We start from the raw sequence: 25,833 nt of genomic DNA, 5'->3' as shown, positions 1-25,833 counted from the left end.
GGAAACATAAGACTCATGGGTTCAGTCCCTGGGTTGGGAGGATTGGGCATGGCAACCCACCCCATTATTCCTGCCTGGAGAATCCCATGGACAGAGGAGCCTCGTGAGTTTACAGTCCACGGGGTCGCAAAAGAGTCAGACACAACTTAGCAACTAACACTACAGAACACACACATTTGGGGCATTTCTGTTTCTATCCTGACAGAACCTAGAGCACAATGAACATCAAGAAAGGAGAGGTGGGAAGAACCAGAGAGACAGTTTGTTTGGGGTTTAATAAATGAAATATATTGTAAAAATCATTCATCTTCAATCTGTTTATTGATGTCTCTAGTAGAGATTTTTCCATTTCTTAAAAAAGGTGGCATATCTCTAGAAGGAATCCACTCCAACATGTGTACTTAACTAATCAAGAAAAAGTATCTCTGAAAAGAAACCCATCCTAGAAATATGGATGATTAACAAATGAATAAAAAAAAATGTTACCAGACTTTAGATCTGTTCAGGAAGCAACAACCTTAAATAAAGAGGGCACGGGAAGCCTTTCATGGTCTTTTTTGTCCTGTATAACAAATTATTTTCCATGCAAAGCTCCAAATTGCATTTCCTACCCTACTGCATTGCCATGAGCATGGTTCTGGTACACTGTGGCTCTTCCAAGGATACTCCTGATATCAATCTTGAAGACTGTTTGAAATGAGGATGGGAGTCAGAGTTGACTTGTGCCAACATTCCTGCTGAGAGTTAGCCCAGTTCCATTATGTGTGGGCGAGCCCCAGGTCCCCGCCCTTGCCTGTTCAGGGGACACAGATACAGCTGAGAGACTCTGCAGGGAGCGCCAAGTTAAGACACCACATGATAGAAACAAGATCACTTACTCTTTCATAATGAACTCTTTGTGGGAAACTGAAAAAGATCAGGCTTATTTCCCATTGAGTGCAGCTGTGATGCCTCTATGAAAGTTGAGTTCTGCTCAAAGACAAGAAGAATCCAGGAGAACTGTAGACAGACCCTCAGAATGAACAGGGGCCCTGAGTCTTTTTTAACTCTTCCAACTTACTGGGTCTTTGTATGTGTATGGGTTCAGTTGCTCTGTCGTGTCCAACTCTTTGGGACCCTATGGACTGTAACCCACGAGGCTCATCTGTCCGTGGGATTTTCCCAGCAAGAATACTGGAGTGGGTTGCCATGCCCTCCTGCAGGTGATCTTCCCAACCCAGGGATCGAACCTGGGTCTCCTGCATTGCTGGCAGATTCTTTACTGCTGAGCCACTGGGGAGGCCCAGTACTGGGGCACTAAGGGCCAGGTTAACTGCTTGGTGGGTGTCTTCATTCATCAGATGAAGAAACTGAGGCCCAAGGAGGTGAAGTGACTTTCCCAAATCAAAGGTTAGTTAGAAACCAAGCCAGAGCTTGCAGTGAATAGGTCTTCTCACTCCTGTGGGCAAAATTGTAGTCTGTTAGCCTGGTCATCGGAGAAGGCAATGGCACCCCACTCCACTGTTCCTGCCTGGAGAATCCCAGGGACGGGGGAGCCTGGTGGGCTGCCATCTGTGGGGTCGCACAAAGTCGGACACGACTGAAGTGACTTAGCAGCAGCAGCCTGGTCATGGTTATAATTAGCTAGGTTGTCAAAAAATAGGACAGAATGTATCAGATCAGATCAGTCGCTCAGTCGTGTCCGACTCTTTGCGACCCCATGAATCGCAGCACGCCAGGCCTCCCTGTCCATCACCAACTCTGGGAGTTCACTCAGATTCACGTCCATCTGATGCCATCCAGCCATCTCTTCTTCTGTCGTCCCCTTCTCCTCCTGCACCCAATCCCTCCCAGCATCAGGGTCCTTTCCAATGAGTCAACTCTTTGCATGAGGTGGCCAAAGTACAGGAGTTTCAGCTTTAGCATCAGTCCTTCCAAAGAAATCCCAGGGCTGATCTCCTTCAGAATGGACTGCTTGGATCTCCTTGCAGTCCAAGGGACTCTCAAGAGTCTTCTCGAACACCACAGTTCAAAAGCATCAATTCATATTGGAAAATCTTATTTGAAAAAAAAAAAAGATGATAAATTTGGTCAAAATCTGGTCTCTGTGCCTTTATTCTATTTTATCCGTATTCACATACAGGATTTAGTTTCTCAAACTGTTTATTTCTCTGTTTTATCTCACAGATTGGCTATTTATCAGAATAGGGTTTAGTTTTACGAAGTCCACCCCATTGCCTTGACTTGAACAACTCAGAAGGCCTGTCCATCCTGGCAGCCTCATTTAGCTCATCATATGTTTTCCCTTCTGTTCATGTATAAACATGACTGGTGTGGCACATAAATATCCCCACGGAACTTTTCTAACATGAGCTACTTAATCCCAGGTCTGTACTTCATTTGATGTCTGTATTTCACTTCTTCCTGGACTTTCCTATCCCAGAGATTTTAACTTCGGAAATCTTTGCATGGGATTCGGACAAGTAATATATTAGGTTGCTTTGCACAGGACGTGTCATATTTTGTAAGAGTCAGTTCTCACGTGAACTCTTCATTTTTAAACATTACTCTTTCCTGCTAAGAATTCCCTGTTTTGGAGTCACATCTATTCTTCCTGTTGTCTCTTTCCCGTTGAGCGTAGTGAGGAGTGCCTCCCTTCAGGGTCACTTAATTTCATTTCATTTGTGGGGAGAATTCCTGAGTAGTAATGTATTCTCCAGAGACAGTCTGACCTGGAAACTGAGAGTAAAATGGGAAGGCTTATGATACCCAATCCTGTAATTAATGAAGGTTTCATCCTAACCCACTTCTCTGGGTGAGGTTCAAAGGAGCCTGACCCTGGATTATAACAAAATGCTGCACAATCCTAATTCCACTGTTCAGATCTAATATTAAGTCAGGCCCAGATTTTTTGTACTTACTGAACACCTGTTAGGTTTACATGGGAATCCTCTTAGCTGTGAGTTCCTTGTGGATGAGGAGTAGTACCTAGCATTGTGCTTGACACATAGTAGGAGAACCAGGAGTACATGTTGAATGAAGGGGATTGATGAGAAACTGGGATTTTTCAGAGTATTGTGTCATGAGGCCACTCTAGATGGCCGTGGTTCTCCTTTAGTGTAGGTAACACATCCAGTTCTTTCTTGAGGCTGGGCTGCAATATGAGCTTCTTCCAAAGATGAAAAGGAAAAGCGTTATTAATCTGAGATTTGCCTTGCAGTGTTTAGTACAAATTTGGTTTCTAAGGAAAGGTTGGCAAAGCATTGACACAGGAAAAATTACTCTTAGGTATTCTTCTCTGATGACCATTGACTGAGCAAGATTTTTGTATAGTTACTGTAGCCATGAAAATACTAATCATTGGACAGCATTCTTAGTGCAACAGATACCAAGCCATAGAGTACTTTGATGAATTGTCAGGGAACAGAGCTAACAGAAGTGTCATGCAAGCAGGCCAGCACTCTCTTCACCAATGCCAAACATTTATTCAGCATCTTCCTGTGTGTAAAAGCTGTGGTTTCTGCTTCCTTTTGCTTGGTTTTCAAAAGTCAGTCTGAAGGCAGAATATAAGTTTTGTAGCTGATTAACTGTGATCATTATTTGTGTCTGTAAAAAGTGATATTCCTCCTCTCTTCTAAGTTCAAGGACAAGGTTTTGGTGGTATGTGGCATGTGTTAGGTGTTCAGCAAATATGTAAAGGAAGACAGAGTGCTGGGAGGAGGTTAAGGGAAGGAGAGGAAGTGGTCCACACTTGGACCATGAAGTCAGCCTGCACAGAGCCCAACAGGCTCTGCAGTAACCATCCAGGTAACCTGGTAACAGCCATTGATTTCTAACTTGAGCTTACTGTTCTTTAAAATGAGATAATACCTACCTTGTAACGGTTTTGAGAGGCCAGCCTAAATGAATGAATACATGTAAATGTCTCATATAAATCCACTCAGTAAATGCTAGTTTTTTTAATATAATTAATAATAATGTTTATGACTTCTTTTTTTTTTAAATTTTATTTTATTTTTAAACTTTACAATATTGTATTGTTTTTGCCAAACATCGAAATGAATCCACCACAGGTATACACGTGTTCCCCATCCTGAACCCCCCTCCCTCCTCCCTCCCCTTGCCATCCCTCTGGGTCATCCCAGTGCACCAGCCCCAAGCATCCAGCATCGTGCATTGAACCTGGACTGGCGACTCATTTCATACATGATAGTATACATGTTTCAATGCCATTCTCCCAAATCTTCCCACCCTCTCCCTATCCCACAGAGTCCATAAGACTGTTCTATACATCAGTGTCTCTTTTGCTGTCTTGTATACAGGGTTATTGTTACCATCTTTCTAAATTCCATATATATGTGTTAGTATACTGTATTGGTGTTTTTCCTTCTGGCTTACTTCACTCTGTATAATAGGCTCCAGTTTCATCCACCTCATTAGAACTGATTCAAATGTATTCTTTTTAATGGCTGAGTCATACTCCATTGTGTATATGTACCACAGCTTTCTTATCCATTCATCTGCTGATGGACATCTAGGTTGCTTCCATGTCCTGGCTATTATTAACAGTGCTGCAATGAACATTGGGATACATGTGTCTCTTTCCCTTCTGGTTTCCTCAGTGTATATGCCCAGCAGTGGGATTGCTGGATCATAAGGCAGTTCTATTTCCAGTTTTTTAAGGAATCTCCACACTGTTCTCCATAGTGGCTGTACTAGTTTGCATTCCCACCAACAGTGTAAGAGGCTTCCCTTTTCTCCACACCCTCTCCAGCATTTATTGCTTGTAGACTTTTGGATCGCAGCCATTCTGACTGGAGTGAAATGGTACCTCATAGTGGTTTTGATTTGCATTTCTCTGATAATGAGTGATGTTGAGCATCTTTTCATGTGTTTGTTAGCCATCTGTATGTCTTCTGTGGAGAAATGTCTATTTAGTTCTTTGGCCCATTTTTTGATTGGGTCATTTATTTTTCTGGAATTGAGCTGTAGGAATTGCTTGTATATTTTTGAGATTAGTTGTTTGTCAGTTGCTTCATTTGCTATTATTTTCTCCCATTCTGAAGGCTGCCTTTTCACCTTGCTAATAGTTTCCTTTGTTGTGCAGAAGCTTTTAAGTTTAATTAGGTCCCATTTGTTTATTTTTGCTTTTATTTCCAATATTCTTGGAAGTGGGTCATAGAGGATCCTGCTGTGATGTATGTCGGAGAGTATTTTGCCTATGTTCTCCTCTAGGAGTTTTATAGTTTCTGGTCTTACGTTTAGGTATTTAATGCAGGGAGATGCCCGTGAGAATGGGGTCCTTCGTCCGAAGGACACAGCTCTGGGAGCTGCCTCAGTCCTTGAGGGTTTGCTTGCAAACATAGCTCTCTGTCCCGCCACCCCAGAGATTAGGCGCTTATTTACTGCAGGCACCTGGAGTTCTGTGCAAACTTCTCACACACAGAGAAATGTTATCTGGTGTAAGAAATAATAACAGGGTGCCATTCCCATGCTCTCAAGATTTCTTGTGACTTTTTGTAAGATGTATAGGCCAACCAAGAAAAAAACTCAACTGTCTTGTCTTTCTCACGCTTTTCTGTATAAATATAAGATGCTGAATAAAGTTGGTGTCAGACTGCGTCCCTTCGTGGAGACGTGTCTGAACCTCTCGACCCCATCTTTGTTGTAGTCTCTTGCTTTAGTTTCTTTCTTAGCCTCACCGTGCACGTTCTCGGGACCTGATTGACTTTGCCGGCTGGCACCGGCAATTTAATCCATTTTGAGTTTATTTTTGTGTATGGTGTTAGAGAGTGTTCTAGTTTCATTCTTTTACAAGTGGTTGACCAGTTTTCCCAGCACCAGTTGTTAAAGAGATTGTCTTTAATTCATTGTCTATTCTTGCCTCCTTTGTCAAAGATAAGGTGTCCATATGTGCATGGCTTTATCTCTGGGCTTTCTATTTTGTTCCATTGATCTATATTTCTGTCTTTGTGCCAGTACCATACTGTCTTGATGACTGTGGATTTGTAGTAGAGCCTGAAGTCAGGTAGGTTGATTCCTCCAGTTCCATTCTTCTTTCTCAAGATAGATTTGGCTATTTGAGGTTTTTTGTATTTCCATACAAATTGTGAAATTATTTGTTCTAGCTCTGTGAAGAATACCATTGGTAGCTTGATAGGGATTGCATTGAATCTATAAATTGCTTTGGGTAGTATACTCATTTTCACTATATTGATTCTTCCAATCCATGAACATGGTATATTTCTCCATCTATTAGTGTCCTCTTTGATTTCTAAAAATATGGAAGGCTTCACGAATTTGCGTGTCATCCTTGTGCAAGGGCCATGCTAATCTACTCTGTATCCTTTCAATTTTAGTATATGTGCTGCCGAAGTGAGCACTGTTTATGACTTCTAGTGATAGTGATTATCTTCTTTGAGAAAGCTCTTCTCTCTTTATCTTCCTGGACTTTGAAATGAATCCCCATCGGTTAATATGGATTCCTCGGGGCAGAGAGAGCCAAGCCCTATCGCCCTCGTGTGGGTTCACCTCTACTGGGCTCTCAGGCTTCAGTCCTGATCTCACCCACCTGCTGTTCTCTGACCAGCATAGAGGCCCATACCCTCCTTTCTTTTGTGTATCCATACTTCCCTCATGCAAGAGAAAGAGCACATTTGCTTGAGAATGAGGGCTTTGTTAGCCCATATTCCTAGGAAGTAGAAGAGAGACACGCCAGTAAGTGGGTAAGGGCAGTCTGGCCATGGACTAGTCTGCGCATTAATCCTTAGGATCAGATGTTAGTTTCCTACATCTTCGATGAGCAATAGTGTTCTGCATCTGAGAGACTCTTAATTTTACCTCTTTTACCAAGGTTAGATTTCCTCAGAATGGGAGTATATTTTCTGAATTTTTCTTGCCAGGAGGTAGAGTAACAATAAAAACATAGAAAGCATTTAATCCAGCTAATGAGCAGTATTGGAGATTGGTGGCATGACAGAGAGTTTCCTCGGTGTTTTTGTAAGGTAATTGATATGCATACATAGTTGGGAGCCCTGGGAGGAGACCGGCTTTGGAAGGCCCCACCCCTTACGGACCATCTCAGTTTCTCTTCTGGGGCGAGGTGGTAGCTGGCCTCTCGCACCTGGATGTGGGTAACTCATATGGGCACTTACAGTGTGCCAGCCTGGGTTCTGAGGGCCATCAATCTTAGATCACTGCATCCTCAAGACAAGTAAGTTTGGATGTTGTTGTTGTTGTTGTTGTTATTCAGTTGCTAAGTCATGTCCAACTCTTTGTGCCCACGCCCAGGCTTCCCTCTCTTTCACTATCTCACATAGTTTGCTCAAACTCATATCCATTGAGTCGGTGATGCCATCCAACCATCTCATCCTTTGTCATCCCCTTCTCTTCCTGCCTTTGGTCTTTCCCAGCATCAAGGTTTTTTCCAGTGAGTCAGCTCTTCACATCAGGTGGCCAAAGTATTGGATCTTCAGCTTCATCATCAGCCCTTCCAATGATATTCAGGGTTGATTTCCTTTAGGATTGACTGGTTTGATTTCCTTGCTGTCCAAGAGACTGTCAAGAGTCTTTTCCAGCACCACAATTTGAGAGCATCAAGTCTTTGGTGTTCAGCCTTCTTCATGGTCCAGCTCTCACATTCATACTTGACTACTAGAAAAACCTTAGCTTGACTATATGGACCTTTGTTGGCAAAGTGATGATGTCTCTGCTCTATTTAATATGCTTTCTAGGTTTGTCATAGCTTTTCTTCCAAGAAGCAAGTGTGTTTTAAATTCATGGCTGCAGTCACCGTCTGCAGTGATTTGGGAGACCAAGAAAATAAAATCTGTCACTGTTTCCATTCTTTTCCCCTTCTGTTTGCTGTGAAGTTCTGATGTAGGTAGTGTTTACGGAGGAGGGAATGGCTCCATTTATGGGGGAGGGAATGGAGGCTCAGAAAAGATTTTTTAAAATCCCAAGCTCAAACAGTTGTTAAGTGTTATAATCAGTTTAAAAAAATCCAGGCTCCAGGGCCTTTTAACTGTTCTATACTGCTTGAGGAGTTATCAGTCAGGATCTCAATCAGAGACTAGAGGAGTCCAACATATATTTAGTATTTATCTTCCCCTAGACTTTTAAAATGCATTATTTTCAGTAGGATTCCAGGTCATGAGTAACTGTTTTCATCTCTACAAGGACACACTGCCTATAAGGACTATACGGTGGCTCAGTGCTTTCCACGGAGTGACCTCTGTCCTCCAGTAGAGCAGCACCTGTCGCAGACCAGGTGCCCTGGAAGGAGTTGCTGAGGTAGAGTTTGCCATGCAGGTTATATGTCATTGGGAATCCCAGCTGAAGGGCAGTGGAATCAGGGGAAGTGTAGCTGCAGTTTAGGTCTGATGGCCTCAGCCAAGCACGTGGGTGTGGTGAAGCAGAGCTGTCTAGTGGCGGAACCACTGCCACTGACAGGCAGTGGATGTGGGACCCCTGAGGAGGGTGTCTCTTTGGGTGAGGAGGCTCTTTTCAGAATGAGCTGACAGCATTCCTTGTCACTGAGGCAAGGCATTCTTTCTTGAATGGAGGCTCTAGGTGCTGCATCCATGCTTCTATCTTGATACTTTCAATGTTGTTAACAGTGTGAGTCTACACAATGGGAAGTGCTTTCTTCAAACTCACCTCTCGCTTGCTTGGATTCTAGGTTAATGGGAATTGCACAAATAAAGACAGGTCCTCAGCTTTCTGGAATCCTTTTACTATAGCCCTAGGCAGAAGCAGAGGTATCACATCTATCTATCTATCTATCTGTATTTACATATGTGTGTGTGTGTGTGTGTGTGTGTGTGTATATATATATATATATATATATACATATTTGGACCGTGTGATTAAAGTCATACCTGGCATTTTTGGAGACACATGAAGAGTTTGTTTTATACTCATAAAAGTCTTTCAAGTGGAGCCAGTTGGCTTTTTTCTAGAGGCCAGAGTCCAAAGCTAAAAGCCACAGTGCAGTGGTGGAAAATCTCTAGTTACATTTTGCTTGCCAGTTGTCTTTAGAGAAATGGTTCAGTGATTAAGAATCAGGTTTAACCCCCTTTTCCTTGCTCCTTCCATCATGAAACTAAAACTGTCTTCCAACTCCCTTCAGCACAGACATGAAACTGAATCCCAAACTGCATGTCTTGTCCACACAAGGTGACCACAGGAGCTGATCCTGTGTATCCAGCGGGTGCTTTGCCCTGCAGGATCCACTACTACCCTGTCCCACTGTTGCGTACAGCTGCCTCTGGCCACTTATGGTCTCAACTGCAAGACCTGCAAAACCTCTCTCCATTGCCCTTCTTTCAGGTCGGAAAGCTTATCCAAGAAGCAGCTGGAAGAAGCAATTTGAAGCGAGTAACCCTGGAACTTGGAGGAAAAAGTCCCAACATTATTTTTGCAGATGCTGACTGTAAGTCCACCACATATGTGCTGCCTTGTCCTGGCACACCCTGTGGTGCTCACTTTTGTTATCTCCACTTTAGACAGAACATGCAGAGAAAGGTCTTTGAAGCTAAGTGGCATTCAAGGAGAAAAGTCTATACCCTTCATTCTAAGGAGAAAAACCTCTCCCCACTTTTGGGAAGGACCACTTATAATCAGATAGAGCTTGTTTTCTAGACATCATAAGCCATTTTGATTTTGCGATGTTGTAGAATATAATAGAAGAGGTGAAGGCTTGGCCAGTGTTGCACAGTGGAAAGAACAGTGTGGTTTAAGCCTCTCAACACTGGAAATATAGCCTCCGCCCAGATTCAAGAAATCTGAAACGTCTCATGTATGCCTGGTAGCTTTGTAGATCATTAAAATTTTTTAGTTCACCAGCCCTGCCAACGTTGTCCCAAACCCACACCCTCTTCTCTGTTTAGCTGCCCACTCCCCTTTGTGTTGCTCCCGTGGCTTTCAGTAAGGTTGGTCACACACTATGGTCAGTTCTGTATGTGTGTTGTGTGTTGTGTTAGTCCCTTAGTCATGTCCGACTCTTTGGGACCCCATGGACTGTAGCCTGCCAGGCTCCTCTGTCCATGGAATTCTCCAGGCAAGAATACTGGAGTGGATTACCATTCCCTTCTCCACAGTTCTGTATGAATAGACCTAAATCGGAGATGATCACACCTTGGCAGTAAGACTATACAGAGGCTTGGAGCTACAATCTAGGAAACCCCATGTCTCCTGATAGGCTGCTCTGTAGTCCACTCTGCATGGGAGTGGTCCTTCTGTTTGGGAAAACTTCCCAGGGAATGAAATTACAAAACTTCTCTCAAGCATCCTTTTTATTTTTCACGTCCTGCCAGACAGCTCTATTCCCTCAATTTCACTATTAGAGATGTCAGAAAACAGAAAGCAGATTGCCTGAATTTCAGCCCTATCTTGGAATTTGCAAAGAATTCAGCTTTATACTAGTTGTCAAAGAGATCAGAATTCTATAACTAAATTCCTATTAAAAAGTAGGCACTCCACTGACAGTACATTGATTGATTCATTGAGTCAGTCATTTAGCAACTAGCAGACACCGGCTTCCCTTGTGACTCAGAGGTAAAGAGTCTGCCTGCAGTGGAGGAGCCGTAGGAGATGCAGGTTCGATCCCTGGGTTGGGAAGATCCCTGGAGGAGGGCATGGCAACCCACTCCAGTATTCTTGCCTGGGAAATCCCAAGGACAGAGAAGCCTGGCAGGCTACAGTCCATAGAGTCTCGGAGAGTCAGATATGACTAAGCACGCAGACACCAGGTTTATTAATACTGTTTTCAAGTATAAGACATAAGAGAAGAAAATGAGTTACCACATGCTATAATATAAGTCCATGTAAATATAGAGGAAATTTAGTGTCTTCAAAGACAATCATTGCTGTTACAGTTTAATTCACCAAAACACTAATTAAAAGCACAACTGCAAGGTCTTATAGATTAGGGATTGCAAATTGGCAGTCTATAGGCCAAATGCAGGGTATGGCTATGTTTGTGCTGTGTGTGCTAAGTCGCTTCAGTCATGTCCAACTCTTTATAACCCTACGGGCCATAGCCCACAAGACTCCTCTGTCCATGGGATTCTCCAGGCAAGAATACTGGAGTGGGTTGCCATGCCCTCCTCTAGGGGATCTTCCTGACCCAGGGAGTGTACCCATGTCTCCTGCATCTCCTGCATTGGCAGGTTTGTTTTCTAATACTAGAACCACCTAAGAAGCCCCATAGCTATGTTTACTTCTAAATATTACACAAAATATATTGATTTCTGTTTTTTCTTAAAACTTGGAATCTGCCAACCCTGGGCTATGTCTGTGCATAGGGGTTCTGAGTCTCTGTCACACTGCTTTACTACCATTGCATTATTTGCCCAGCCCCTTGGATTATTGGGGTTTGAGACTCCTTTTATAGATAATGTGGTCTGCTTCCTCTTTTCTATAGAACAAGAAAGGGATTCCAAGAGTAGATTGCCAAGCTTAATATAGCCAATAGTGTCAGGGTCTGGTTAGAACTAGAAAAAAGCTGTGTTCTCAGTCCAGTGCTTTTCACTGGGCTGCTCACGGTTCTGCTCTGCAGTGAGCATGACATTATGCCTGGTTCTTTGGGGATGGGAGGGAGGCAGCCCCATAGATTGGTGTTGAGAACATGGCTGTTTCCTCTTGTAGTGGACTATGCTGTGGAGCAGGCTCACCAGGGTGTGTTCTTCAACCAAGGCCAGTGCTGCACTGCAGGGTCTCGAATCTTTGTGGAGGAGTCCATCTATGAAGAATTTGTGAGAAGAAGTGTGGAGCGGGCTAAGAGGCGCATAGTGGGGAGTCCCTTTGACCCCACCACCGAGCAGGGACCCCAGGTAGAGAAATCATAGACATGTCCTTTCTTAATCCCTGGTGAGCACAGAAATAGGACACTGTAATGGAACCCAACAAAGCACCAACCTCCTTATTCTTCCTCCTCAGTTGTCTTCATGGCTGAAAATATAGCCATCAAGGCATTACTAGCTTGTGTCTTATACTTCTCTTTTTGTTTCTAAATTTTATCTCTGAAAAACTAAGGGATTAGGACTGCCTTAAGGGTGTCATCAACTTTGGAGGTAAGTTGGAGTCTCTTGGCTATAAAGAAGGCATGGCAAGATGGATCTTAACTAGAACCCAGTTCTTAACTGTTGGATTCAAGACATCCCCACAGGTGCCACAGTCAAGGAGGGCAGGTATCTCTCCTTCCCAGAAACCATTTGTCCTTTTACCGGCTGCCAAGGTTTCTTTTCCACCAAGCTGACCCACTCTGGGGAAACCACTTGCAGCTTGTAAATGTGTAGGGAACAAGAGCTGTCTGCTTTTTCCTCTGCCATGTGGTTCTCTCTTAGTCTGAATGCTTCATGCACTGTAGTGAAGGAGGAGGCCCACAGACCCCGTGCAGACTGAGCTCTGCAGGTCCTCCCCACTCATCTATGTGTATTTCCAGATGAATTCTAGTTTTGAACTGAGAGTATTTAAAGGAATGTGTAGACCAGATCTCATCTGGCTCATGAGAGCATGGGTTTCCTGATAAGAAACAACATCTCCTTAGTTTGGGGGCCATTTGAGAGAAGACTAAAATTCTAGCAGCAGTTGAAACCCAGGTGAGTGTAGGTTTTTATTTTATTTACAATAGCAATTGAGCAATAACTCTATAACTTGGAGCCTCGTGGGGGAGGCAAGAATGGCCTTATTTTATGGACTAGGATGCTAGCTCTCACTCTTTAAACTTAACCCTTTCCTCTGGTGGTGTGACTGTAGTTCCATAACAATACTGCCCCAGTAGGATTTGATGTGCAGCACCATGTGCAGGGGCTGTGTGTTAGCTCCTCTGTTGTTTCACCTGTTTAGTATCAGTACAAGTCGCTACACTCTTCATCTGTCTATAAGGCTAATTTTTACTTCTGTAAAAAGTCAATAGTCAATCAACCAATATCTCCATCATTGAGAAACATTGCTTAAATCTTGAACTGGTAGTTACGATTTGTCAGTAACAGCAGAGCAGTGCATTTATTGGAATTCTTGATGTCTTAGGTTGAACCATACAAAATTTCCCTTTATGTAGATCAAAAATGGCTAATTAACAGCAGTTCCATGTGATCTGACTAGGTATATTGAAACTTTGAAAAAAAAATCACAAATGAGAGATTCTTGAGTGTATTTTGTTCCATTTTCAGAGATTTCACTTGGAGTCATTAGATGCTTTCTTCCATAGATTGACAAGAAGCAGTACAACAAGATCCTGGAGCTCATCCAGAGCGGCGTGGCTGAGGGCGCCAAGCTCGAGTGCGGAGGCAAGGGGCTGGGCCGAAAGGGATTCTTCATCGAGCCCACAGTGTTTTCCAATGTCACTGACGACATGCGGATTGCCAAGGAGGAGGTAGCTCATAGACCTCAACAGCAGCCACTTCTTCCCCGGGGTTGTTTCCAGGGCATTTCTAGTAGACAGTATTAGAGGTTTAGTTCTTTGTACTTTATATACATTATACAATAGCAATAAACATGGCTGTGGACATCCCACTTTCTCAAGAAAAAAGCTAGACAAAAAGGCAAGCGAGCTAGATGGAGGCCAGGTGATGGCACTTTATGATTGTAGTTGTTATCAGCCAACAGAATCATCATAAAAATCAATCACTAGTCTCAGTAATACATTGATAACAGTTAAGTTCCCCCCAATGTGGGTCATTAGGCTGTTAACCAGGAAAGAGAAAGCACCCAAGCATCATCACACTTCCGCAGGAAACGACCAGTTGCAGATCAACCAGCAGCCCAGAGCAGTAGCTCTCAGTTCTGGAGCAGTGCCTGGGAGCTTGTGGAGAACACAGCTTTAGAACAAACAGTGAAATCAAGGGGTGCCAGGCAGGGCTGGGGAGTGGAGGTGTTAAACTCTAAGGGTAGATGTACGCAATCTTACTCTGGGAAAGTTTGGGATATTTTACAATTATGTTCTGCTAAACTTAAACATCATTTAAATGATGAAGGCAGAAGTTTGGAGAACAGGTAAAAGGATGGAAAAGCACCTATGTTGGATCCATCTGTTCTGCTGCAGATCTTTGGCCCTGTTCAGGAAATTTTGAGGTTTAAGACTATGGATGAAGTTATTGAAAGAGCCAACAACTCGGACTTCGGGCTTGTAGCAGCTGTCTTTACCAATGACATCAACAAGGCCCTCACAGTATCTTCTGCAATGCAAGCCGGGACTGTTTGGTAAGATCAGGGCCAGTCTCATTCTGGCCATAACACATTCTGTGGGGCAGGGGTTGGGGGTGGCGCGGGGCCTTGTAATTCTTCAGAGCCTGTGTGAAATAAGCACATAAGCTCTGGAAAGATGGGAGAGACCGACCAAAGACTTCATCCTGAGAAGAGACACTTCCTATTGGCTAAATCAGGAAATCTACAGTGTGGGAGGGAGACTCAAGAGAGGAATATATGTTTACATATAGCTGATTCACTTTGTTGTACAGCAGAAACGAATACAACAGTGTAAAGCAATTATCCTCCAATAACAATTTAAAAAAACACAAAATCTTAAATTATAAAATTTTCATGTGGGAAAAGGAATTTAAAAATAGAACTTGCAAAAGAAATATCATGCCAGTGGGATTATTTCTATGTAAACAGAACTCACACTAACAGTACATGTCTTATTCTTTTAGGATCAATTGTTACAATGCCTTAAATGCCCAGAGCCCCTTTGGGGGATTCAAGATGTCTGGAAATGGGAGAGAAATGTAAGTGTCCCAAGTTGCTGGTGCCCAAAGAGAAATAGAGTTACAAATAGCAGCACAGAGTGTACTCACATCAGTGGATTCTCTTACTCTCATCCATTCAATAAACAAACACTATGTTGAAAACACATGTCTATAAACAAAGCACACATTACAAGGATAACTAAAACACAACAATTCCCTTACCTTAAGTGGGAATGGAGAAAAATTCATGCACCAATAATCTCATGTAATAGGTGCTATTATAGAAGTAGGTTAAACATCTTGTTAAATACAGAGAAAAAATCAATTAATTTTGCCTATGAAGTTTTAGAAGGAATAACATTTCAGTTTTTCTAGAAGAAGATATTCCAGGCAGAGGGAATAGCAAGAACATTCCCTGTGCATGAAGTCACAGAAAGTACAGAATAGTCCAGACAGAAGACAGAATTTGGTGTATTTAAAACAGGTCACCAACTGCCTACTCAGGGACAAATCTGGCCTAGAGAAATGTTTTGGTTTGTTTTTTTTTTTTTTTTCCCTCATAACATTTAAAAATCTTTACCTGACATCCAAAAAGAGGAGGCTTTCCATAAAATCTAAATTTCTTGCTTATTTCATTCGCCCACGGTGGAGTTGTTGCGGCTGTGAGTTCTGCAGTTCACGGAACTTAATATTGGTTGCTGTTATTTTTACACATACCCAGTTTGCTCATTGTCACCTGCTCGGTGCCTGTTGGATCTTTTGAGTCTGGGGCTGTAGAGCTTGGACATGGGGTGGACGGAGGGGATTTGCTGAAGATGCAAGTGGAGACGTTGCTTTAAACCCAGTCTGAAAGCTCTTTAGAGGACAGATGTGGGAGCTGAGAAGATACCAGAGATTTTAAGGGCAGCATTCTTGGTGTAGAGAGGATGTTTTGGTAGAGATTATAGGAAGATGACCCATTATGAGGATTTTGCAATAACAGTAATAGGTATTAATCAGATGCCTGCTCTGCATGTAGCTTTATTCTCCCTTCTTACCTAACATTGTCTGATTTTGTCTCATTTGCTTTTCACAGTAATTCTGTGGAATAGATACATTTATGTTTATCTCATAGATGGTTCAGATGAGAAACTAAGGGTTGGAGTGGTTAAGTAGCTTGCCCAAGTTACACAGCCAGTAAAGAGCAGATCTGAGCTTAGAACCAAAATTTTGGTGGCTTAGTTTCTGTGATGTCTGGCCAAGGAAGTGTGGGTATCAGGTTTAATAAGGACTCTTCCAGGTCAGGATCAGAGCTGGACTGCCCTCTTGTGATGCTAAAGATGTGAAAAATGGGACTGTGGCAGAGGAACACTAGAAGGGTTGTATTTGCAGTTTCATATATAGATGGATTCTTAGAATGGCTTTGAAGAAGGAACAGTAGCTAGGGTCTTCCTGAGCTGATACCTCCCCTCATCCCCAAAACTTGAATTTTCACTCATTTTGAAAAGAGCTGGATCCATGTTTTCTAAATCCTGTGACTCTTAAGAGGAAATATCTTCTATGCCCACTCTTCCTGGCATTACTGAATATATCCTTTTTTAAAACAAATGTTCAGCTCACAATTAATCTGCTAACAACTATTGAGCATATACTTCATGCAAAGCATGATCCTTGGTCTGTGGGGAAAGGTCCAGCTCATTGAATTACTTAAAATTTTGTTGGATAAATTAAATATACAACACTTAAAGAATCAAAAGAATTCCAGAACAGCCTGTGAAGTGATAGATGAATTCAAGGGTGATAGAGATGGCGTGAGCCAGAGAAGTCAATGACAACTTTAGATGTACAGGGATTTGAATTGGCCTTGAAGGAAGAGGAACATTTAAGCAGATGAAGAGAGAGGAATAATTTTTAGGGTTGGTGGGCAAAACAAGGTGGCAGTGAGGGGAGGGTGAGCAAAGGCACCGTGGGAGAGATGTGTGGTGTTCAGGGAGAAGAGGAGACCCCATGACCAGCACAGAAGATTTACATCTTTACATACTGTAGCTAATAATTTCTACTCCTGAGCCATTAAACCATGAAAATGAAGTTTAGCTTTGAGATTTAGCTTTGAGGCTAAGAGCAGAGTTTCTAGAATCACACAGCTCAGATATGTACCCTGGCTCTACTGCTTAATTCCTGTGCCACCTTGGACAAATTACTTAATCTCATTAATCTTCAGTCTCCTCATCTATAAAATGGGAATTGTTATTGTACTTCCCCCACAGGGTTGCTGTGAGGATTAAATGTGAGAATCAAATATGCCAAATATCCATCAGGGTGTCTGACAAACCTTCAGAAAATGTGAGCTACTATCGTCATTATTGATCAACTAAATGACTGCCAAGTAGACAATCCATTTTTCTCTTAATAAATGCATTACTTTAGAAATGCAGCACAAGTTTTCCTAAATTTCAGCTAGTATCATCATCGACCTGCTTTTCGTCTGTGGTGACACCAGCGAGAAGCTGCTCTTGCTTGAACCTTTGCTTCTGGCCTTCAGGACCTCCCACTTGCTCTACAGCCAGAACCCATTCGTTGTTATTAGTATTTGTTGTCATTAGTATTCCTTCAGCTTTTATAAAGTCTCCATGTACTCATCTCTTCTTAACTTGCCTTAACTTTCTGTTCCTGCTTTTCAAGATGCATTCACCCTCTTTCATTTCCTGCCCCTGTGTTTGTGCTCTCCTGGCCTCTGAAATGTCAGGGCCGTCACTGGCTCTGGAAATGCCGGTCACATAGACTGTTACAGGTCATTAACAGGCTGCGTGTCATGGGCATAAAATAGACGTCGTATGTAACCACTGGTTAGCAGTTTCTCATCCCAGGCTAGCCCTGGACGCTCATCACGGGGCACGCCTTCTACCAGGATTCAAGCCTGTGACATTGTCCAGTGCAGAACTTTCTGTCGGAAACAGTGCCCTTGCCTAGAAAGAAGGTCCAGGGAACAGTTTGGCTGTGTCAGAACCACACAGACTAGAGGCCTCTCTCTCTACTCATCTCATGGGCACTAACAGTGATTTGGCCTTCTCCATGCAGTTAAAAAACAATTAGGAAACAGTGCTCTTTGATGAGACTCACTTCATCTTGTCCAAATTATATGAGTCTTTGTCCCTGTTTGCCCCCAAAACATGTTTTCTCTTCCTTAAATGACCCTGAGTGGTAGGAACTGCTTCAAATAGAAGAACCTGCCCTGCCCTGGTCCTTCCCTCTTCCTTCTTATTTAATACAGTCCCAGAAACTCTGCTTCACCTTCCAGCCAGACAGAATTGTTTCTCTTAAGGCCTGCAGGCTCCATGCAACTTTGGTTCCTGGCATCGCCTTGCCCGCCTCTAAGAGGCACAGAGAAGGGAGGTAGCACTTTCTGAGGGCTGTCTGAGCCTCTGATCGCTCCCCTACAGAGAGCTGTGGAGAGGGCTGCCCTCTGCAGGTTACCTGGTGATTGCTGTTGTTCAGTCATTAAGTTGTCTCCAGCTCTTTGCAGCCCCATGGACTGCAGCACGCCAGGTATACCTGTCCTACACTATCTCCAGAGCTTGCTCAAACTCATGTCCATTGAATTGGTGACGCCATCCAACCATCTCATCCTCTGTCACCCCCTTCTCCTGCTGACCTCAGTTTTTTCCAGCATCAGGCTCTTCTCCAGTGAGTCGGCTCTTGGCATCAGGTGGCCAAAGTATTAGAGCTTCAGCTTCAGCACCAGTTCTTCCAATGAATATTCAGAGTTGGTTTTTCACCTAGTGGGTTGGCCTTTAATTCCTAGGGTCAGAGACTTGTGCTGAGTTTCTCTCAATTCTGCCTGTTCAGCTAGTTCCATCTATTTCAGTCTTCCTGTCTTTTCCCATCTCATTAAGCTCTCCTGAGACAAGAGGTCATAAAGCCCAAGGTATAAAATATGTGTCACAAACCTAGAAGATGGAAAGAAAGCTGTGAACCTCAGCATTTTAAAAACTAAGGACACAGGCTTTGAAGACAAGAAGCGCTGTTTGGATGCCCTGAGTCTCTGTGTGTGTGTGTGTGTGTTTGTGTGTGTGTGTGTACAGAAGGCGGGTGCATGGGAAAGTCACCTGCAGGCTGGGAGAGAGGCTTGCCAAGCACACCTATCTGGTGACACCCCTCTCAGAGGTTCTGATTTAGTATATCTGGGCTAGGGCCCAGGATTGCATTTTTAACAAATTTCTGGAATAATTCTGATACAGGTGATCTAGGGACCCTGCTCTGAGAAATGCTGCTGTAAGCCAAAGGAAAGGGCAGGGAAACAGACACCCTAGGCAGAAACCCTTGTTTGTTTTATGCGTGAGTCTGAGTGATTTCCTAAAATGGCTGATTGAGAGACACCAAAATTCAACATCTTACTTTACCTCATATGTACGCCGAGTTTGGTTCATCTTTGACCTAGTCTGGTCAAGAAGCAGGAATACAGGCTTCTGAATGTCCTGTGCCCTGACCCGTGACCCAGCTGGACAGATGACCATGTAGAGGTATTGGGGCGTGTCAGTAACGGTGCATCTGCCTTTTGTGCAGCAGTGAGCTTCTTCCTTAACTGTGAAACTGTCTGTGCCACAGAATTTAACTGGATTAAGAAAAATTTCAGTAGATTTGAGAGAAAGACCCTGGAAGGAGATGGCAAAATAGCTGAAGAACCGAAATGTCAAGGCTTTCAGAGACCTTACAGCAGTATTGCTCAAAGTCTGGGTCCAATAACCACCCATCTCATGGTCTCTTGGGCTTTTCCCCAGACCTACTGGAACAGAGTCTTAGGAGGGGATTGGTCAGGAACCTACACTTTAAGCAAGCTTCATGAGTGATATGTATACTAACATTCAGGAACTGATGTCAGAAAGACAGCTGGGTACCAGGAGATGGGGATGAGTTGGCTGGAGTCACACAGCCAGTTAACACAGAGCCGAGGTGGCACTGCTGTCTGCTGACCCCCTGCCCCAGTGTTCTGCTCCACTCACTGCCCTAAGACCTCTCACTGGCTTTCCTTGCAGTCTGGGCCCATGGGCATTATTTCCTCTTGTGGCAGATATGAACCCAGTTCTCCATCTTAGAGCAGTCTGAACGCTTACAGCAGCTGGCTGCCTGGGATCCAGGAGAGGAGCACCCGCAGTCCAGCAGGGCTTTCCATTGCTTTGAGCACCCAGAGGTTTGGGATCTGACAGTCACACTGGAATGCAAGTTCCTGTCTCTGAAGGCTTTCTTACGTTTCTCACAGCCTAGTTAGAGATCTTAGGAGAGTGGTTCAGGGTCTGCCCCAAGTGCGTGCACAAGCAAGGGAACAAAAAGGGAGTAACCACGCTTCAAACAGGAGGCAGATGATGTCCGTGATGAAGAGACACATGCACAATTGCCCAAGGGCAGGAAAAAGTCCACTGAGAGCCAGAGCTGAGCTGGTAATAAAGAGACAGCCTGGTTGGAGCCAGTGAGGGAACCATATACCAAGTGGGGCAATCCCAAGTTTATTCTTCTCATCCCTGGAGCAAGATGGCCAATGCAGATGAGAGGACAGCACGCCTGCCCCAATCTCTGATGTCCTGGGGGCTGGGGGGAGGGGGGCATGACCACTCAGGTGTCCTGGTGCTCAGAGGAGCTGCTGGAAATGCATGAGGAGCCTTATGTGGTGCCAGGAAAGCTATCAGATAACTCCCAGAGTTATCAGGTGGCTTCTTTGAGCCTGGTGCTGTGGGCCACACACTAGGTGGGGGAGAATGGAAAGCTGTATCAGTAAGATACAGGTTGGTGGGGGAGGCAGAGCGGCCACCTCCCTCCTGCACCCTGCCCCCTGGCGCGATCAGTAGTGGAGGGGGGCACAGGTGCTCTGAACACAGAGGAGTAGGGCGCACTCCTGAGAGCACAAGGAGAAGCTTCACAGAGGAGTGACCTTAAAAAGAAAAGAAGACAAAAGTTTGAGTATTTTATAGAAAAAAATTAAGAGAACATACTTGATATAACAATGAAATAGAGGAGAGAAAAAGAGGCATTTCAAGAGAGGTAAAATGAGAAGGTTAACTTGAGAAAAGAGGTGAAGAAAAGGAGCATGGTGTCAAGGAGGCTTGTCCTCACCCCAGCATCCTTAGAGCAGCGGTTGCGGGGCTTTGTCTCCTGTGGCCACCTAGGCAGGTGACCTGGCACCCACCCTCCCTCTCAGGCCGGACCACCTGCGGGCTCCTCAGAGGCTGGGACCAGTTATGTCGTTTCTCTTGCACCCAGCCCAGTGCTGCCCGTGGTAGCAGTGCCATCAGTGTTTGTCTACCAAATGACACAGACTCCTTGGTCCATGGCCAAGATCCCAGAGAGTGCCATGAGCCAGGAGGGGAAGTGACCAAAGGCAGGTCTTAGGGAACAGCTTACTACCACATCCCAGTTCCTCTTCAGTCAGTTATTTTGATTTCTTGACTCTTTCCCCCAACTCTGTGGAGAACTGTGGACAGTATTTATTTAGGATTCTGTCTTTAAGACATTATAGGTGATTTGTACTCCTCCATGGGAGGCCTTTAGGTATTTGTTTCCACTCTCCCAGGTGGCTCAATGGTAAAGAATGCAGGAGATGGAAGAGACCTGGGTTTGATCCCTGGGTCAGGTAGATCCTCTGGAGAAGGGAATGACAACCTACTCCAGTATTCTTGCCTGGGAAATCCCACTGACAGAGGATCCTGGCTGGCTGCAGTCCAGGGAGTCGCAAAGAGACAGGACTCAGCGACTGAACACACACATTAAACCCAAGGACTAACAAGAAGGAATGTAGAATCCCGAGCCGAGAGGACTGTTACCTGGAAACCTCATGGTTTTCTTTCAGTTGAAGTGGAGTAGATCTCCAGGAGACCCAAGAGAGCACAGACACCTCCCGGGTGTCCAGTGGTAGGAGTGGGGTTTCTACCCCATTTCCTCAAGGGGAAAGCCCACGTTGGAATGTTTTGGCCTCAGGTGCCTGATTCTGCCCTTTTCTATTTTTCAGGGGAGAATTTGGTTTGCGAGAGTACTCTGAAGTTAAGACTGTGACAGTAAAAATCCCCCAGAAGAACTCTTAAGATGGCCAAGAAGGAAGGTGAAGACCAGCCTGCACGATTCCCTTCTCTGCTTTCCCTGTGGGGCCCAGCTCTCAGGAATCCCCAATACTCAGTCCTTATTTAACAATTCAAATGACAGCATGTAGACCATTCGCTGGGTGTAATGAATGCAAGCCAGTGGGCGTGGTTTCTTGGCACTCTGTGAGGGATCACCTTAATAATACCAAATATTGGAAATGGGATAAAGGCCTGGGGAGCAGCTGTGGGCACATCCAGTGTGTCTTTCTGGGGTGAGGGGCTGAGTAAGGGAGCTGTACTGTGTGATGCCTGTCACAGAGGACCTCACTCATGAGCAAAGATAGCCTTTCCATTGTCTTCGTTTCCCTCTTCCAGGCTCTCTCTCTTCATGCTCCCCTCCTGCTCCTCCAAGGAGATCTCAGCTGAGCTCATTTGGGGCAGATGTTTGGGCCGGGAACAATTTTCCAAGGTTTTGCAGCCAAATTACCATTTCATGTTATCCATTTCTTCAAAGCAAAACATGAAATGGTTTTAGTTAGAGCCAGACCAGATTGAAAATGCCAGGAGCTGGTACACTGCAGATGTACTAAGGAGAAAGAACTTAGGAAGTTTCTGACCCAGTCTGGTTTTCTTACATCCATAAATAACTTGAGTGAAAGATCAGGAGATGGAGCTCCAGAGACCATTCTGTGTAGTTCACAGCCTCGGAGCCCACTGCATGGTTTGGGTGGGTGTGTGTGTGTGTGTGTGTGTGTGTGTGTGTTTGTGCATACACGTGCATGTATGCATTTAATTCCTTCTTGATTATTCTGGAATAAGTCAGGGGCTGGGTTGTTTTTCATAGATTGGTAAGATCTTTTCCAAAGTTTATGTTTCAAATCAACCAAAAAGTGATCTGAGTGGACTTGAGAATTTGGAAAGAAGGTAGGGCTGGGTGCCTTGTTCTGCAGACAATTCATATGAAGTGAATTCTCCCTGCAGTTGGAATCCACAACCTCTTCTGCCCCCCAGTCCCCTGTGCCCACCACCTGCTAGGCCTGGTGCAGCAAGTGTTACTTCTGGCTCCCATGCCCTAGATCTGCTGGCGGTAACCTTGGAAGAGCTGGCCAGGCCTGGAGGTTTCCTTCCCCATTTGTAGTGTTGCAGTGTGCCATGATTGCCACGCCCCACCAGAGCTCCACTTGTCATGCTCGTGGCCCATCCACACACCTTTCTTGCCTCTTGGCCTCCTGGCAGGGTGGGGGGCATGGCGTGAAACAGGCCGGCCCCTCTCCCCCTCTCCTCCCAGGTGAGCACCACACTGCTGCTTCCCAGTGAAGGCTCCATGACGGCAGTGTCAGCTTCCCTTCCAGCTGCCGAATCCAGTTCATCTCTAACCTAGATGAAGATCACGTATTTAAAAGTACCAAACCTAACCTACAGTGTATGAAAGATGGGCGACACATATATAGCCTTCTGTATTTAAGGGTTTTCTGCTTTCTAACATTGCCGGTTGTCTATTTATAACCCTTGTGTCTACTCATGATATTTTAAAGAAATCTCTACTTGCTGTTATTGACAAAGGACAGTGGCTGGATGCCTTGAGAGATGCCACATTTCTGAGTTCTTGCGTATGAATGTCATGCTCTCCTCCTATAGCCTGTGTCCCCCATGAACATATCCACTAACCAGCTAGTTACCTTGAACTGCAATATAGAATGTGAAAATGAAGATTTATTTCTTTTAATTTACTTAAAAAGAAACCTCTGTGCTAGCAATAAAGCATTTATATTGTGTACTTCTTGGGATCTTCTGGCTATGTTTATCAGTGTCTTCCTGTCTTACTGAGTCCATCTAGGCCTTTGGCTCAGCAGCTGGACTTTTCAGGCACGTTGCCTGCTCTGGTTACTGAGCAGTCTGGGAGGGTATTCTTTCCATAAGGTAAATGAAGCCCTTATTTCCGACTCTATATAAATAAAGCCAGGTATACGTATGGTTCTGTGTGGCAAACCAGTCCAATCCTGCATGAAACATAGGAAATGACAGTTTTCATTCAGAGTAGCCTCCAGGAGAGTTAACGTGTAGAGGAATCTTCAGGCCTTGTTCTCACAAACGTGGACTACGGGACGAGAGCTCACATTTCCTAATGGCATTTATCAGTAGCTTTATTTTTATTTACTGAACTAAAAGTCAGAAACTGACAGCCTGATGCAATATTTTTGCAGCTGTAGAAAGGAAGCTGTAAATGGTGACTGTAGGACCAGCCAGAGCTTGTTTGCTTTCCGTGTGTTCTCAGGGTGGTGCTTTAGGAGAGTGGTTTCCACCCTTCAGACCAGCACATCCCCTCCTCCAGCCCCACTTCCCCAACCCAAGTCCTGGACAAGTGCAACAAAAACCAAAACCGATGACGTGGACACAAAGGAAGTGGGTCCCGGGGAGAGACATGTTGCTTGGACTGGGATTGCTTGCTCGGACTGCTGGCGTCTTGTTCCTCAGAGGAACAAATTGAGCATGGGAGAATGCCATCCCCGGGCGTGGGGTGAACTCTCAAATGTAGGCTGTAGGCTCTCTGTGAGTCTACCTCGTGTTCAATACTTAGAGATGTCGAGAAGAAAATGAGAACAAGATGGACACAGAATAGTCGTGTAAAAGTGCTTTGTTAAATGCCAAGTAGAGGTTACAGATAAGAGGAATCCAGAATAAGGTAAGACATAATTTGATAGTTCTTCAAAGCATAAAGCCCTTCAAACCTCATCTGTTTATGATCCTGACATAAAGGAAACAAAGACAGATGGCATTACCGGGGTCATTAATGAAACCAACACAGAGACACCCATTGGTCCTTTGTCATCAGCACTACATAATTACAGTCTTCTTGTTCACCCCAGAGATTTCCATTGTACCTTTTCCTCCAAATCATCCTCAGTGCATTTGTAGGGATTATATTCTTTTTCATGACATTTTAGATAATAAAGGACAAAATATAATGTAGGAAGTAAAAAACAGAAACAGTGGATCTACTGGAATGTTAATATAGGAAGGCATTCAAGAGGACAGAGACAAGTTGTTGGAAGAGATGGATTTTAAACAAGGCTTGAGGTAGGAAAGTAATTTCAGTAAACCTTCAGAGTCAGCAGAGGTGAGGGAGGCCAAGGCATGCTCTTGTGGTAGGGGATGGACTGGCAAGAGCAGTTACCACATGCTGGAACTCGGTCAGATTGCGAGGGGTTGGGGGGTTGGCCAGTGAGTTTCATGGCACTGCCACTGCCCCAGACTCCTGCCAACCTCAGAGCTCACAAGTAGCACATGCCACTTTCTGTTAGAAGATTCTAGAGCTGGACTAGCTGGCAGAGGTCAGGGAGGAAACTGTTGATGGAATAGGTATTAAAGAGTGAGTAGAATTTGGAAAGATGAAAAGGAAGGATAGCAACACTGCTGGGGAAAAAAATCCGGAATTTGTTAATATTGAATGGGTTGCATTCTTGGTTGGGGGGGCACAAATAGAAATGTTCACTGCCATTTATGTGTGTGTATAGCTATTCATTTGCTTTTCTAGGTTTTTTTTTAAATTTTTTGGTGGACTAATGTCCCAGAAATATTTAATCAGCCACAAGAATGCTTAAAGTATAGCAGGAAAAATGAAAACAACAAAATCACATGAGTTAAAAGCAGAAGTAAAGAAAAAGGTGAGAAACTAATGCAGCCAGAATGAGACCAGAAAAATCGTATTATGCAAAGTCCTATCCTAGGACTCATCTCGAGCACCTGTGATAATCTAATGAGAGGAGCCAACACAGCAGGCCAGTGATCCTAAGAAATTAACCTCCCTTCGTCCCTCCCATTCTCTCCCCTTCCCTCCCTCTGCAGGTGTTTACTATGCCAGGTCCTGGGATACAGAGCGAGCCAGGCCTGGTAACTGCCGTCGTGAAGCTCACGGTCTAATATGGCAACTCAGCCAAGAGCTGATAGTTTTCTCTGCTGTCTCACTGTAACTCCTTGCCAGGCATGTACCTTCAATTTATGGAAGGATAACAGACCTTTTCCAGGTCCTTTAGGTAACCCAGAGTGACAACTTTGCACAGAGAAATAGCCCATTAGCAACACGGCAGAGTGAAAAGCACATGGCATCAGAGGGTCAG

General features: G+C 44.3%; 1 protein-coding gene across 2 annotated transcripts in view; it reads left to right on the top strand.

Annotated features, from left to right (window-relative positions):
- Positions 1 to 25,629, top strand: part of ALDH1A2 (aldehyde dehydrogenase 1 family, member A2) — a 127,834-nt gene extending 102,205 nt beyond the window's left edge. The window contains exons 8-13 of one of the 2 annotated variants that reach the window (XM_010836812.1): positions 9,310 to 9,412; positions 11,629 to 11,813; positions 13,193 to 13,357; positions 14,027 to 14,184; positions 14,634 to 14,708; positions 25,562 to 25,629. In XM_010836812.1, coding sequence (XP_010835114.1) covers positions 9,310 to 9,412; positions 11,629 to 11,813; positions 13,193 to 13,357; positions 14,027 to 14,184; positions 14,634 to 14,708; positions 25,562 to 25,610 — 735 coding nt within the window. In that variant the 3' untranslated portion in view covers positions 25,611 to 25,629. Of the gene's footprint in view, positions 1 to 9,309; positions 9,413 to 11,628; positions 11,814 to 13,192; positions 13,358 to 14,026; positions 14,185 to 14,633; positions 14,709 to 21,645; positions 23,493 to 25,561 lie in introns of those variants that run through there. The other variant, XM_010836811.1, reaches the window with a different exon arrangement.
- Positions 25,630 to 25,833: the final 204 nt, after the last annotated feature.

Source organism: Bison bison, unplaced genomic scaffold (assembly GCF_000754665.1).
Source record: "Bison bison bison isolate TAMUID 2011002044 unplaced genomic scaffold, Bison_UMD1.0 scf7180017864066, whole genome shotgun sequence".
NCBI classification, from domain to species: domain Eukaryota; kingdom Metazoa; phylum Chordata; class Mammalia; order Artiodactyla; family Bovidae; genus Bison; species Bison bison.
This window is presented reverse-complemented; position numbering and strand designations above follow the sequence as displayed.